The 14,520-nt window shown below is 42.9% G+C and overlaps 1 protein-coding gene across 3 annotated transcripts; it reads left to right on the plus strand.

Moving 5' to 3' along the window:
* The first annotated feature begins 9,338 nt into the window (after window positions 1–9,338).
* NPBWR2 (neuropeptides B and W receptor 2) lies at window positions 9,339–12,787 on the plus strand. 3 transcript variants are annotated; one of them, XM_016227679.3, is made up of 4 exons: window positions 9,339–9,626; window positions 10,241–10,264; window positions 10,636–10,701; window positions 11,312–12,787. In XM_016227679.3, the coding sequence occupies exon 4, from the start codon at window positions 11,385–11,387 to the stop codon at window positions 12,372–12,374; it is 990 nt and encodes a 329-aa protein (XP_016083165.1). In that variant the 5' UTR covers window positions 9,339–9,626; window positions 10,241–10,264; window positions 10,636–10,701; window positions 11,312–11,384; the 3' UTR covers window positions 12,375–12,787. The 3 variants fall into 3 exon arrangements, with proteins under 3 accessions (XP_016083165.1, XP_001507060.1, XP_016083166.1); XM_001507010.5 differs by lacking the exon at window positions 10,636–10,701 and having other exon boundaries at window positions 10,241–10,301; XM_016227680.3 differs by lacking the exon at window positions 10,636–10,701.
* The last annotated feature ends 1,733 nt before the right edge of the window (window positions 12,788–14,520 follow it).

Here is a 14,520-nt window from a genome sequence, read left to right on the forward strand (position 1 = left end):
CCACGGTTTTCCAATCTGTGCCCAGGAAAAGAATTCATGCAAGCACTGTATCTCTTCCCACTGCTCTTCTTAGAATGTCCTACTGTTCCTGTCATTGAAGTTTTGATTTTGACTGATTGAGAGAAGAGTTTGCCATTAACTTAATTTCTTCAGGGATTTTCTCTTCCTGGTTCCCTAAGAACTTGACAGTGACTCACATCCTTACCCCAGGGGCAGAAGGAACTGATTGGGGGAGAGGAAAAGAAAGAGGAAGAGGAAGAAGGGCAAATTGAGAAGACAAAGATATGGGCTTATACACCAAAACCGTGATGGGGAAAGGTGGTGCAGTTCAGGATAAAAGGGTCTAATTTGCCCACAAGGTACACAAGGTCAAAAAACAGTGCTCTTTCAAAATGGCTCAACTTCATTGGGGACCACATACCCATCCTCTCAGGGATGGTTGGATCTCTTTCTTCTCTTCATTGGCCTTCTTTAAAGTCTTCAGATTTATATATACATATATAAATAGCAATATATGTTTTTGATGAACTGCTTGACCTCCCTGGTCCTTTGTTTCACACTCCTAATTAAATGCATTTAAATGACTAGGCACAATAGGCCAACAGCATACCTAGAGTATTGACATGCAACACCTGAGTATTATCAGCCCAAGCATGGCAATTTACAGGTATGAAATAGAGTTCATTTACATCAATTTCCCTTGGGCAGTTCCTTTTTTTTTCCAGTCTAGGCTACGGACCTATTTTTCACATTAAGTGAGTGGAATTTCTTTGGCTCTAGTGTTGCAAGTTCTTATTTGGTTGTATGATTTGGGTTTCAAGGTAATGTGAGGAATTAACCTCCCAATGCCATGCATTTGCTGATAATTGCTAGGGGAATTTCTCTGGCATGCGTTCCTGCTTCCTCTTATGAGGACCTCAGTTACAGGGAGTAAGACACTATGGAGAAAATGGGAAAACTACCAATTCCAGAGAGGGGTCTCAGGCTCTGGCTAGACTTTGCCCTTCAGAGAAGGCATAGAATTCCTATTTGCTTCCCTGGCTGTGTCTAGCAGCCTGAAATGACTCTCTGGTTGAGGCGGGTTAGGTTGGGCCCCTCTCCCTCCTGCCCAGCTTATAACACAGAACTGTGATGGCTGCATAGGGAGCTTGAAATTCTAGGCCTCTGAACCCTCTTCTTAGTACTTCTAAGTTAGTCCTTCATGTCCAGAAAAGTGTCAAAAAAAAAATTGCAACTGTACGATCAGTCTCCAGATCTCAGAAGTGGAAGCAAAGGGATTTCCACTCATCCATCTTCCCCCAAGCACCACCTTGTCCAGTGCATGAGCACTAGACAGCATTTTCCAGATTGTGGATTGTCCAGGGTCCACATTTCTGCTTCTCCTTCTTCTGGTTGCCCACATTTTGGTCATTTCACTTCTGGTCAGTGCCTAGCCAACTGAAAGGAGACTTCAGCAGGCAATTTTTGACATGGTTAGCAGAACTGGTGAAGGGGTAAAGGAGGGATGATGGAGATTGACTGAATTTATTGGCTCAAATCCTGTTTGGGGATTCTCTGAGGCTTTCGGTCAACCTTGAAATCCTTGCCCTTGCCACTTTGATTAATCCAGGGTGGTTGCAGGTCAGTTAGGCAATCTGATTTCTACCATTGTGCCTAGGTTAATTTAGGCCACACACAAATAAAGTGTATCCAAAAATATTTCCCTTAACCACAACATGAGGTGAAGTTCTAGGGAAAATACTTAAGAATAATAAGGTTCTTAAAATTAAATTTTAGCCTGTTATTAAAACAAGCAAAACATTTGCCAGGCTTTAAAAAATATGTGTTCTCTCTTTGGATTAGGCAAGATACTACTTACTGATTGAATTCTAGAGGGAAGCAGGGAGAGAAAACACTGAAAGGCTATTAGCAGTATTAGATCGAGTACATCTCTGCTCATATTTCCCGCTGAGACCAAACACTTAACATGTCCAAAACAGAACTCCTTATCTTCCCATCCAAACTTTGTCCTCCCTCAGGCTTTCCTGTCACTGTAGACATCATTACCATCCCCCTGTTTCTCAAGCCCATCACCATGACATTATCCTAGACTCATCTCTCTCATTCAACTCACATATTCAATCTGTCACGAAATCCTGTCGGTTCAACCTTCACAACATTGATAAAATCTTCTATTTCCTCTCCAACCAAACTTCTATCACATTAATCCAAACACTTATACTATCCCACATTGACTGTGGCATCAGCCTCCCTGCTCCAGTCCATACTTCACTCTGCTGCCTGGTTCATTTTTCTACAAAAACATTCACTCCATTTCCCTACTCCTCAAGAGCCTCCAATAGCTGCCTATCCACTTCCCCACCAAACAGGCTTACCAGCGGCTTTAAAGCATTCAATCAACTTGCCCACTTCCACCTTACCTCCCTAATTTCTTACTACATCTCACCCTGCAAACTATTCACACTACCTCAATCTCATCTATCTCAAGGCCAACCTCTCACAAAGTCCTGCCTCTGACCTGGAACACTCTCCCTCTTCCTGTTCGTAGACGATCACACTTCCCACCTTCCAAGCCTTACTGAGGGCACCTCTCCTCCAAGAGGCCTTCCCTGACTAGGCCTTAATTTCCTCTTCTACTACTCTCTTCTGCATTGCCCGTGTACATGGCTTTTCATCCTTTATTCACTTTTCCATGAGCCACACAAGTCATATGTACATATCCAAAATTTATTTATTTATATTCTTGTCTATTCCACCCTCTAGACTGAGAGCTCACTGTGGGCAGGCAAAATGTCCACCAAGTGTATTATATTGTACTCTCCCAAGCACTTGGTAAATTGCTCTGCACACAGTAAGCACTCGCTCAATAAATACAACTAACTGATTCCTTAAAACCTATGACTGTACATATTGGATAACTGCTTTATCGATAATTGTTTCAAACACAGGGAAAAGAAAGCAATTAAGGGGGTTGTGATGCAACTTCAGTTATCTTTAAGAGTTAAAGTCTTTCCCTCATATGAATAAGTAGATAACACCTGGTCTGAGGGCCCTATCAATTCATGATAGGGGTGGCAGGAAAGATCACCAGAGAGAACTGGTCCAGGGAATGTTGAGGGAAGAGAGGCAGGAGGATCACAAAGAGATATTCTCTTCATTGACTCTTGTGGTGTAAGACAATGGAAGTCACAGAACAGATATTGATTGTATGGAGATTCTTGATTCTGGCACAGGAATTTCTGATTAACAAGTCAAAATCTTTGTGGCATTGAGATTCTAGAGTGAAGGCTCTCTAGAGAGGAGTGTGGCTCATATGCATAAGTATGACAGCAAAGTGTTGTGGATGCCAGGGGGAGAGACTCCACCTTAACACTCAGCCTTTCAGAGATTCTCCACAAAAGATTTTAACCTCTTCAGATTAGAGGTCCTGTGTCTCAATCACAATGGAGTGACAAGAGAAGGACCCTTCAGTCTTTGCAAAAGCATACTCATCACAGATTAGATGGATAAAAAGCACCTGGATGATCCTTTCAGTGTTCTTTTCTTCATCCTCCATCCCTAGAATGGTGAATCCATAAGTGGCCTGCTTCCTAGCCCACTGGTTTCTGCACCTATTATCAAAAATAACATTTAGTGCTTTTTGAGAATCTCCAAGCACTTGACAAACCATAGACTCCTTAGACTGCAAGGACTGCCCTGCATCATTAAATACAGATAAGCCTCAGTCAAAAGAATGAAATGTTCATTCCAAAGAGGAATGTATTTATAATGGAAATCAAGGGCAGCTCATCTGTATTTTTTTTACATTAAAGTTCTTCCACTGATAGCATTAATCATCTGCATTCTCAATCAGAAATTGTGGTATTAATTGAGTGGCTACTGTACTGAGCACTTGGGAAAGTACAGTGTAATAGAGGCAGTAAGCATGATCCCAGTCCATAGGGAGTTTACAGTTTGCCACCTACATTCTTCTATATTTGCCTTTTTTAAAATCAAACCAAAACCAATGCAAGAAACCAAATATATACTCGCTATTCAGTGGGTGAGAAGCAGCAAGGCTTAGTGGAGAGAACACCGGCCTAGGGATCAGAAGGACCTGGCTTCTCATCCTGGCTCTGCCAATTGCTTGCTGTGGGACCTTGGGAAGTCACTTAACTTCTCTGTGCCTCACTTTCCTCAACTGTAAAATGGGGATACTTGTTCTCCCTCTTACTTAGACTGTGAGCCCCTGTGGGACAGGGACTGTGTCTGACCTAATTAACTAACCCAGATCTTAGAACAGTGTTTCACATATAGTAAGTGATTAATGAATACCATAGTATGTGTACAATTATTACCATAATGTATATGGACTCACTGAAGCCGTCTTTCCTGAAAAAGCCTGGATTTAACTTTAATCTAACCTGGATGCCTAGGCCAGAGATGAGAATGGGATCCTAGAAGGCTAAAGAGATTAGATAATAAAGTGATGATTTCTAAAAATGCAATTATCAGATGTGTTTTCTCTCTGAGCTGAAATCTTTCAGAGAAGAGGAGCAACCTGAAAGCAAGAAACAGTTGCTATTTTGTAGCTATTGTTATTTCTGCTCAACTTGTTATCTAGAACCTAAAAAAGCCCCAGAATAAAAAAGACAAGTACAACTTCTTTCCTGCTTTCAAGACAGGTTCAGCCTCTTTCAAAGTCTGGCCAGTTCTTAAATCTTATGCATTTCATTCAAGTGTCTAAACAGGGGTGAGTCAGTGCAATCAATAGGTAGTAGACTATAAGCTCCTTGAAGATAGAGATATGTCTATTAACTTTATTGTGTCATACTCTCTCAAAAGTTTAGTGCAGTACTCTGCACACAACGAGCACCCAATACACGACATTGATTGAATATTACTTATCAAGGGCCAACTGTGTGCAGAGTACTATTTTTTAAGGTTCTGTTAGAAGTCGTTTAACTTCTCCGCTCCTCGGGTCTCTCATCTGTAAAATGGGGATTCAGTCCCACTCCCTCATACTTAGATGAGGAGCCCCATGTGGGACAAGGATTGTGTCCTACCTGATTAGCTTAAATCTACCTAAATGCTTAGCACAGTGCCTGGCACATAGTAAGTGCTTAACAAATACAATAAAAATGGGCATGGGCAAAAGACAGAACCTGGGGCCATTTCGTTTCTCCTATTAGGTGTAAGTATCTTCCTGAAGCCTCTGATCTAAGACATTCAGCCCAATTTTAGTGTTATTCATTCTTCACACTTAGGAAGATCAACCACTGGCATGAATGTCCCATGGTGCTCATTAGCAGCCAGGTCTAGAGATCAACTTCCATGAAAGTATCCTGCACCAGAAACTCCATCAAAATATTACTCAGTGACAACACAATTCCCACTGAGTATTACTATCAGTGGCATTTACTGAACAGCTTCCTGTGGGCAAAGCACTGGAGGAGGAAGTTGAAGAACAAAGACATGTGAAATGCATTTCCCGATCCTGAAAATGCTGACAGTCTAATGGATCTTGGTAAGGGGAAATGTGCTCAAATTTCAGAAGGAGAAATCTCAATGAGGATTTCCTTTCTAGAACAGTTCAGTGACTCTTGAATGTATTTGCTGGAGGAGTTGGCTGGAGATGACTGAAGAATCTCTGCTTGATTAAGAACAGAGGAAATAAGTTCCATATCAATCTAGAATGGTTTCTGCCCGGACCCCAGAAGAGGAATTAGATGATCAAGCAAAATCCTTTCCAGCCCCTGTATTCTATGACAACTCAGCATATAGGTGACATTTAATAAACTGAAATGTTTATCAAATTCTGTCCAGGAAGAAAACTGCCTAAAAGGGTATTCATCCTAAAGGAAGATTGAGATTCATATTTAAAGGAAAAGGTAGTGTGGATCAGAGGAAAGTGAAGAGAGGGAAAATAAAATTCACGAGAGTAATGAGGATTTGGATTGCTACAACCTCAGGGTTATTAAGGCACAAACAAAGGTGAGAAATAAGAATAATTCTAATATCAAAGGAGAGAAATGTCTCTATCCAGCGATCCAAAAGTTCAAAGCACTGTCCTTTTTCAGATGGATTCTCAACTAAATTGACAGTGACCAGACAGGACCTATTTTCCCCCAGCATCTCACTGAATAACATGCTGCATTTTCAATGGGAAATTATGCAAAGAACAGAGAATGAAGTGGACTTGTAACTATATCTCCATCAAAAGGACATCTATGAGTGGTGGGTAGGTTAGCTAATAAAGGTTCTATTGGGAATCATGGCCTAAGGGATCAGGGTGATACTGGGGAGCAAGGGGTGTTATGGCCTTGGTTGTGCAGATTTGCCAGGCGGCCTCAATTTCCTGTCACTGTAATCTCTGTGTAAGAAGTTGCTTAACTTCCCTGTGCCTCAGGTCTTTCATCTGTAAATTTTGTTACAGTGAGAATGAAAATTTTAAGTGTCCTTTCAGAGGATGGACCCAAGATAGAGATGAGCTTATCTGAGCATGGAGCGATGGAGGAGAAAGAGAAGGAAGAGGGGAAAGAGGAGAAAAGAAGGAGTTGGAAAACAAGGAAGAGGAAGAGAATGAAGAGGAAAAGGAGGGCGAGGGGGAGAGGGAGAAGGTAGAAGAAGAGAAAGACAGAGGAATGTTGGGTGGTCCAAGGAAGCAGTGATATTCCAGGAGCAGGAAGTTGCTGAATGCATTGTTGTACAAATTTAAGTCATCAGTATATATATATATGGCTGCCTAGTACAGTGCTCTGCACATAGTAAGTGCTCAATAAATACTACTGAATGAATGAATCCAGTGACCCAGTAACCACCCCAACCCAATCTGACTCATTTTTTCATCAGGCCAAATGATTCCTACATGATGGGAATGAACTGCCCAACGGCAAAACACTTTGATAACCACTTCACCCCCAGCCCCACAGCACTTATGTACATATAATAATAAAACTGTGGTATTTGCTAAGCACTTAATATGTGCCAGGCACTGTACTAATGCTGGGGTAGATACAAAATAATCGGGTTGGACACAGTCCCTGACCCACATAGGGTTCCCAGTCTCGATCCTCATTTTACAGATAACTGAAATACAGACACGTGACTTGCCCAAGACAAATGGCAGAGTTGGGATTAGAATCTAGGGCCTTTTGAGTCCCAGGCCCATACTCTATGCATTAGACTTCTCTATACCCTTATACTCTGCTCCTTCATGTCTACCAACACTATGGTATTGTATTCTCCCAAGGGTTAATATGGTGCTCTGCACACAGTTAGAGCTCAATAAATACCATTGATCAATTGACTAATGTAAAGAAACTGCTTGGTTCTCAAGAAATTATTATCTGAATTAAGCAGCAGTGAGACCTAGTAGAAAGAGCATGGGTCTGGGAGTCAGAAGACCTGGGTTCTAATATGGGCTCCCTCACTTGACTGCTGTGTGGCCTTGGGCAAGTCACTTGGCTTATCTGGGCTTCAGTTACCACATCTGTAAAACGTGGATTGAGACTTTAAGCCCCACATGGGACTTTGTTCAAGCTGACTAACTTGCATCTACTCTCGAACTTAGTCCAGTGTTTGACCCACAATACGCACTTAACAAATAACATTAAAAAACCCTCAGAACTGAATGACTTCTCTAAGGAAGAAGGGACATGTTAGGAAAAATAGAGGCATATCTCAACAACAATAATAATTATGGTATTTATTAAACACTTGCTACATTCTAGGCACTGCACTAAGTGCTGGGGTAGGTTGGATGCAGTCCCTGTCCCATGTGGGGCTCACAGTCTCAATCCCCATTTTACAGCTGAGGTAACTGAGGCACAGAGAAGTGAAGTGACTTGCCCAAGGTCACCCGGCAGACAAGTGGCAGAGTTGGGATTAGAACCCATGACCTCCTGACTCCCAGGACTGAGTTTTCTCCATTACAACATGCTGCTTCTATAATAAAACAGCTTCTATATACTTCATTGAGGAGACAAATGCTGAATTTCCCTAGTGAAATGCCCACTTACCCTCTTCCAGGGAAGTATGATTTGTAACTGTTTGGCTTTTTCTCTGCATGTGGGAAGAACTGAAATTCGTGATTTCTTGGCCAGAACTTGAATAGTTTTAAGGAAAAAGGAACAAAGACAAATTGGATAAATGAATTTAATGCTTATCTCCAGATGGACAGAACTCATTTCAACTGATGAAAATTTAACTTCGGTTTCCCAGAGCAGAGACCTGTGGTAAACTGCAAAGAGGAAACAGCAGGGTTCACACGCTTACTAAAGCCGTTTTAGGGTGACAGATAAGGAAGGAGAACTGGTCTGTTTTAGGTTTCTTTCATCTCAAAACAGGGCAAATTAAGGTCATTCTACATTAAAACACCACTCTGACCACATCATTCCCACATGCAATTATTGAATGAATGACAGTGTCCGCATTGGTTGAGAAACAAGCTTTCTTGCATAACTGCATTGTTTTCCTATCTTTTATTTCTGAAACTTTAAATAGAGAAATCACCTCTAAACTGAAAGCTCCTTGTGGCCAGGAAATATGTCTGTACTCTCCCAAGTGCTTAGTACAGTGCTCTGCACACAGTAAGCACTCAAAAAATATGACTGACTGACTCTCAGACATCCAGAATCTGTAGCATCAATAGAGCTTCATTATTATTTTGAATTTGGCTCCTCTGTGGCCTAGTGAAAGCTCAGGACTGGGAATCAGGATACTTGGGTTTTAATCCTGGTTCTTCCACTTGTCTACTGTGTTACCTGGGGCAAGTCATTTAAGTTATCAGTCCCTCAGTTTCCTCATCTGTAAAATGGGGATTCAATAACTGTTTTCTCTCCCCTTTGGACCATTTGAAGCTGCATATGTTCCTGTGTTCCTTCTCCGAACTCCACAGATTTCTATACTTTCTAAACAGTTCCAGGGGATGTTTTCAGAACCATTCATACATTCAGTATTTTTTCAATTCTCTGGAATTTCTTCAATCTCCAGTGACTTTGCCGATCAAGAAAAGCCTCATCTGTTTTTTAAGGACCTGCTGCCATTCTAGAGGTAATATTTGATTTTTAACGGGGAAAAATCCTAAAGAGACAAATACCATAGGTCAGCCCATAGCAGGGGATGAAAGGGAGATCCCCCCGCCCCCAGATCTGAAGCAGGTGCCGATGCTGCTTTGAGAGGTCTCCAGTCCAACTTGCTGTGGCAAATCTCCTCCTGCCACACTGCCGCATTACACACATTTGTCCCAGATACAAGTCCAGAGCAAGTGAAGCAGACCCACGTGGGAAAGTGAAGTGTCGCTCCTCCTTCTGCAAAGACTCCATCTCATCACCGCCCCCACTCCCACCCCTTCCACCCATCGCTATCATGCCCATGCGTGAAGACACCAGAGAACAAACAGATGCACCATCAATTTACATAGGGAGGAGAGGTCTATAAATGGTCCAGGATGGGTACCAGGATGGCAAGAGACACAGTAACTTCTCACAGATCGGATCCCCTAAAGAGCTGTGTTTGCCAGTGCAGTTCCCCGGGGACGGCAACGTCAGCAGAGCTGAGACCCTCCTCCAACTCAGCCGAGAAGAGATTCAACGGTGTGAGTTACCAGGTGCTGGGGAGAACAGCAAGATGCTCAGCTGTGCCAGGTAGGGAGGAATATTCGGTTCTGGATATGTTATTAGCAACAGGCAATCTGATAGAATATATCTCATCTAAATACGATAAAAGCCATTGTTATTTCTTGCAGTACGTGTGTGTGTGTGTGTGCATGTGTGTGTGCAGATAGCATTTTGCTGCTTCTGCACCCATATTACTGCTCTATCTCTACAGCCTAAAAGAGATCCAGTGTTCTTGGATTATGTACCTATTAAATGTCAAAAACTTTTCTCTGATAGCTGAGTTATATCGGTCAACTTGGTGAATGGGAGTCATGGGTTTAGGCAGACAATTTTAAGGAGACTTGCAGTGCCGTGCCAGAGAAGTCAGAAATCTAAAAAGAAGTAGACACTAATTCTTCCACTCTACTATTGCTGAAGGATTTTATTATTTTTGCATTTGGGGTAATATCAAACCACTAGTTTTGGCAGTTAATCACGTACTGCACATAGCTGTCCGCAGAGCCTGTTTTTCCATAATAGGTGGTTATTATAAATTATAATCTAAGTGCCCCTGGGGCTAAGTAAGACCAGCTTGAATTCTTACTCTGACAGAATTACTTACAGAGTTCCTGTGCTCCTTTTCTTCTTTTTTTTTTTTGCAGGGGATGGTGACTCAGTGTCCAGAGGTGAGCTTGAAAAACAGAGGAGCCCAAAAATTCACTGGTAGAAATTTTTTTCTCAAGTGCTCTATCTAAGAAAAATCCCACCATAATCACAAGTCTCTGAGTTATTTTTACCCTGATCCCCGACTTCCACTCTCTCTCGCCCTCATCCACCCTCTCCCTCTCTCCCCTCCTCTCTCTCTTTCTCTCTCTCTCTCTCTCCTAGGAAAGTTACAGCTTCCAGTACAAAGTGAATAGCTTTACTAGCGGCTACAATATTGTTATAAACTCAAGAGCGAGACGATCTCTCTCAGAGTGTGTCTAAGCATGACTACCTCACCTGGGGATCCTAGCCACAGACCATTTATGTTAAACCATCTTCATTTCTGCTCTAGGAAAACCACAAGATACTGAAACTCTCCAAGCCGTGGTCATTCATTTGTTTCTCATCTTGCTTCCGGGTCAGTGCCAGTCCCTCAACTATAAAAGCATTTCCATTGTTTTCCTCTGTGATGACCAGCAAAGTTCCATTTTAGGCAACAGATCCCCGCCTCAACCACCATCTCTAACTGTACTCATTCAATAGTATTTATTCATTCAATAGTATTTATTGAGTGCTTACTATGTGCAGAGCACTGTACTAAGCGCTTGGAATAAACAAGTCGGCAACAGATACAGTCCCTGCCATTTGACGGGCTTACAGTCTAATCGGGGGAGACGGACAGACGAGAACAATGGCAATAAATAGAGTCAAGGGGAAGAATATCTCGTAAAAACAATGACAACTAAATAGAATCGAGGTGATGTACATTTCATTAACAAAATAAATAGGGTAATGAAAATATATACAGCTGAGCGGACGAGTACAGTGCTGAGGGGATGGGCAGGGAGAGGGGGAGGAGCAGAGGGAGATGGGGGGAAAAGAGGGTTAATCTGCGGAGAGGTGAAGGGGGGGGGGTGGTAGAGGGAGTAGAGGGAGAAGAGGAGCTCAGTCTGGGAAGGCCTCTTGGAGGAGGTAAGTTTTAAGTAGGGTACGTAACCCGCTCGTTCATCTCTCCGGTCACCCTGTAGAACGGAGGCGGACTGCTGACTGCATTGTACACGGAGTGATGCCATTTGATGTCACCCTCTATGATTCGTGAGAATGAGAATGGGCAATGCGTCCAGATGGAGTGGTGGGGAATCCTCCCACAACGCTTCTGGAGTGGACCATTTCCCAGTTAACGGCACCTTCCACGAAGAGTCCCCCGACTTCTACGTCATCCTCCCGGTCATCTATTCCGTCATCTGTGCCGTGGGCCTGACGGGTAACACCGCCGTCATCTACGTGATCCTCAAAGCCCCCAAGATGAAGACAGTCACCAACATGTTCATCTTGAACCTCGCCATTGCCGACGACCTGTTTACTCTAGTCCTGCCCATCAACATTGCTGAACACCTGCTGCATTACTGGCCCTTCGGGGAAGCCCTCTGCAAGATTATCCTAGCTGTCGACCACTACAACATCTTCTCTAGCATCTATTTCTTAACCGTGATGAGCGTTGACAGGTACCTGGTGGTCCTGGCGACCGTGCAGTCTAAGCGCATGCCCCACCGCACCTACCGAGCGGCGCGGATCATCAGCCTCAGCGTCTGGTTGTGGGTCACGGTCATAGTCCTCCCTTTCTTCATCTTTGCCCACGTCTACACGAACGAATTACAAATCAAGAGCTGCGGTCTCAGCTTCCCCAGGCCCGAAAGGTTTTGGTTCAAGGCCAGCAGGATCTACACGCTCATCCTTGGCTTTGCCATTCCAGTCTCTACCATCTGTATCCTGTACACCGGCATGCTCCATAGATTGAGAAATATGCACCTGAACTCCAACGCCAAAGCTTTAGACAAGGCCAAGAAGAAAGTGACGATCATGGTTTTCATTGTCCTGGCGGTGTGTCTCTTCTGCTGGACTCCTTTCCACCTGGCAACGATTGTGGCCTTGACAACCGACTTGCCCCAGACGTCCTTAGTCATTGGCATCTCGTACTTCATCACTAGCCTGAGCTATGCCAACTCGTGCCTGAACCCTTTCTTGTACGCTTTTTTGGACGATAGTTTTCGAAAGAGTTTCAGAAAGATGCTGGACTGCAGGACTGCTTAAGGGTCATCATTCGACTTCGTTCCGGGACCCGTGTGGTCCCGGTTGTGGACTGCTCCTTCGCCGGCCGTAGTTTTCGACTTGTCAGCATCTAGCAGATAGACTCGGTTTTAGTCCTAAATGTTTCACCTGTGTAACTGTCCCCTAATTCTCTGTTACAAAGACTGTATGCTCTTATGCGGGGATGCTCTCTGCTGAATCATTAAGGGATTCTGAAGAAAAAAAAAACAAGCTACCTTTTTTGGTTGTTTTCAAAGAGAGCCACCAAATTTTCATTCATATCTCCGTACTGCCACCTGCTGTATAGTCACAAAAAGCAGTTTATAAAAGGCCAGGGGCTGAAGTTATTAATAATAATAATAATAATAATGTTGGCATTTGTTAAGCGCTTACTATGTGTCGAGCACTGTTCTAAGCGCTGGGGTAGACACAGGGGAATCGGGTTGTCCCACGTGGGGCTCACAGTCTTAATCCCCATTTTACAGATGAGGTAACTGAGGCACCAAGAAGTTAAGTGACTTGCCCAAAGTCACACAGCTGACAAGTGGCCGAACCGGGATTCGAACCCATGACCTCTGACTCCAAAGCCTGTGCTCTTTCCACTGAGCCCCTTGGATAATCAAATCCATTTGATTTTCTTCCTCTCATTTAGAGTTATAGAAATCAAATCTAAAATTCATATGTGTACTGTATTGCGAAAGGACGTCAAGGTTGGGGAAAAAAAGTTGTGCCTCGAGGTTGCGTTGTGGAGGACGAATGGCTTTCATTTTTTCCATTGTGTTTCCTTGAATTCTGATTTGATTGTTAAAGATAAAATGATACTCTAAGATAAAATGATACTAGAAAGTCTCGACCAGATGAAGAGAAAAAAAGCATGTCTCTCTATCCTAAATGCTAAGGATATCACTACTAAGTGAAGAGGGATAAAATGTGCTTGATTGCACACCTCCAACTGAAAACTGTCTTATGATGTCATCAGTACCTATTAAATAAAACTTCAGAAAAGGAAATCTGTGATTGGCTCTGTTCCCTCATCACCTCTGTGAATGGGCCCTGCACTTTTTAAATGTCACGGAGAAACATATTCCAACTTTCCCTCTAAATTAAATCCTTCTCTTTTATGCTCCTTTGGCCTAAGTCCTGGAATAACTTTCTGAAACTCATTTGAAACAAAAAAGGAGGGAGGAGAGGCAAAAGAACTCTCTGCATCTTTAAAGGGTGAGACTTGGGAGCCAGAAATTCAGTGCAGCTATATTCTATTGAAGTATTTAACCTCTCCCCACTCTTCTATCACAAACATTCACACGCACAGGCACATATATATTTAGAGGCACACACATAAATGTTGAAATTCCAACAGTCTCTAGTCTTGCAGAAGACTGAAGATAGTGACCATTTCCCGCCTGTTGGGTAGATTCCCACTGTGATGGATTGGAGTGTTTTCTAACTTTACCATTTACCACATTAGGTTCAAGAGTTCCTAATTCTAAATTCCTAATTAGATGGGGCACTGAGAGTTCTGTAAACTTTCAGAGTCTGTCGCGTAAAACCGCCAGGCAACTGTGTGAATTTCAACATCACTGGCAAAGCATCCTCAACAAGGACCCAAGAGAGAGTGACAGGGAAGGCTGCAGGTCAGATTTCTGGAGCTTTGGCAGGAAGTGAGGAATGGGAAGCTATTATTTTATCCAACTGCAATATATCCTCAAGCCAGTGCTGTGATTTATTTCCAGCACAGTGAGTCTCAGCAGTCTGCTCTGGAAAAGACAGAAGCAGACACATAACTCACCCAAGGCCCTAGTATAGTGTCTCCACCTAATAATTAATTTCCTCTCATCTCAAGACAGCTCTGTGAGGCAAGCAAGGGCTCACATGATTATGTCCATTTTACATAAGGGAAACTGAGGTAAGGCGGTTGCCTATGTGGCCAAAGTTACAATGTTAGTGGAAGAGCAAGGATTAGAACCCAGGTCTTGTGCCGGCCAAACCTTAACACAATAAAGGGGAAAAACATTCAGTGAATTTCAAAGTTGCCATAGAGTCATACTTTAAATCATAATATAGATTACTTCATTATAGTTTTCCATTTCCTACCCAGGTACAGATTGCTCTTCCAATGTCTTTTCATTTATTTCCCCTCTCTTGTCTG

Source organism: Ornithorhynchus anatinus, chromosome 8, assembly GCF_004115215.2.
Source record: "Ornithorhynchus anatinus isolate Pmale09 chromosome 8, mOrnAna1.pri.v4, whole genome shotgun sequence".
Taxonomy (NCBI): Eukaryota; Metazoa; Chordata; class Mammalia; order Monotremata; family Ornithorhynchidae; genus Ornithorhynchus; species Ornithorhynchus anatinus.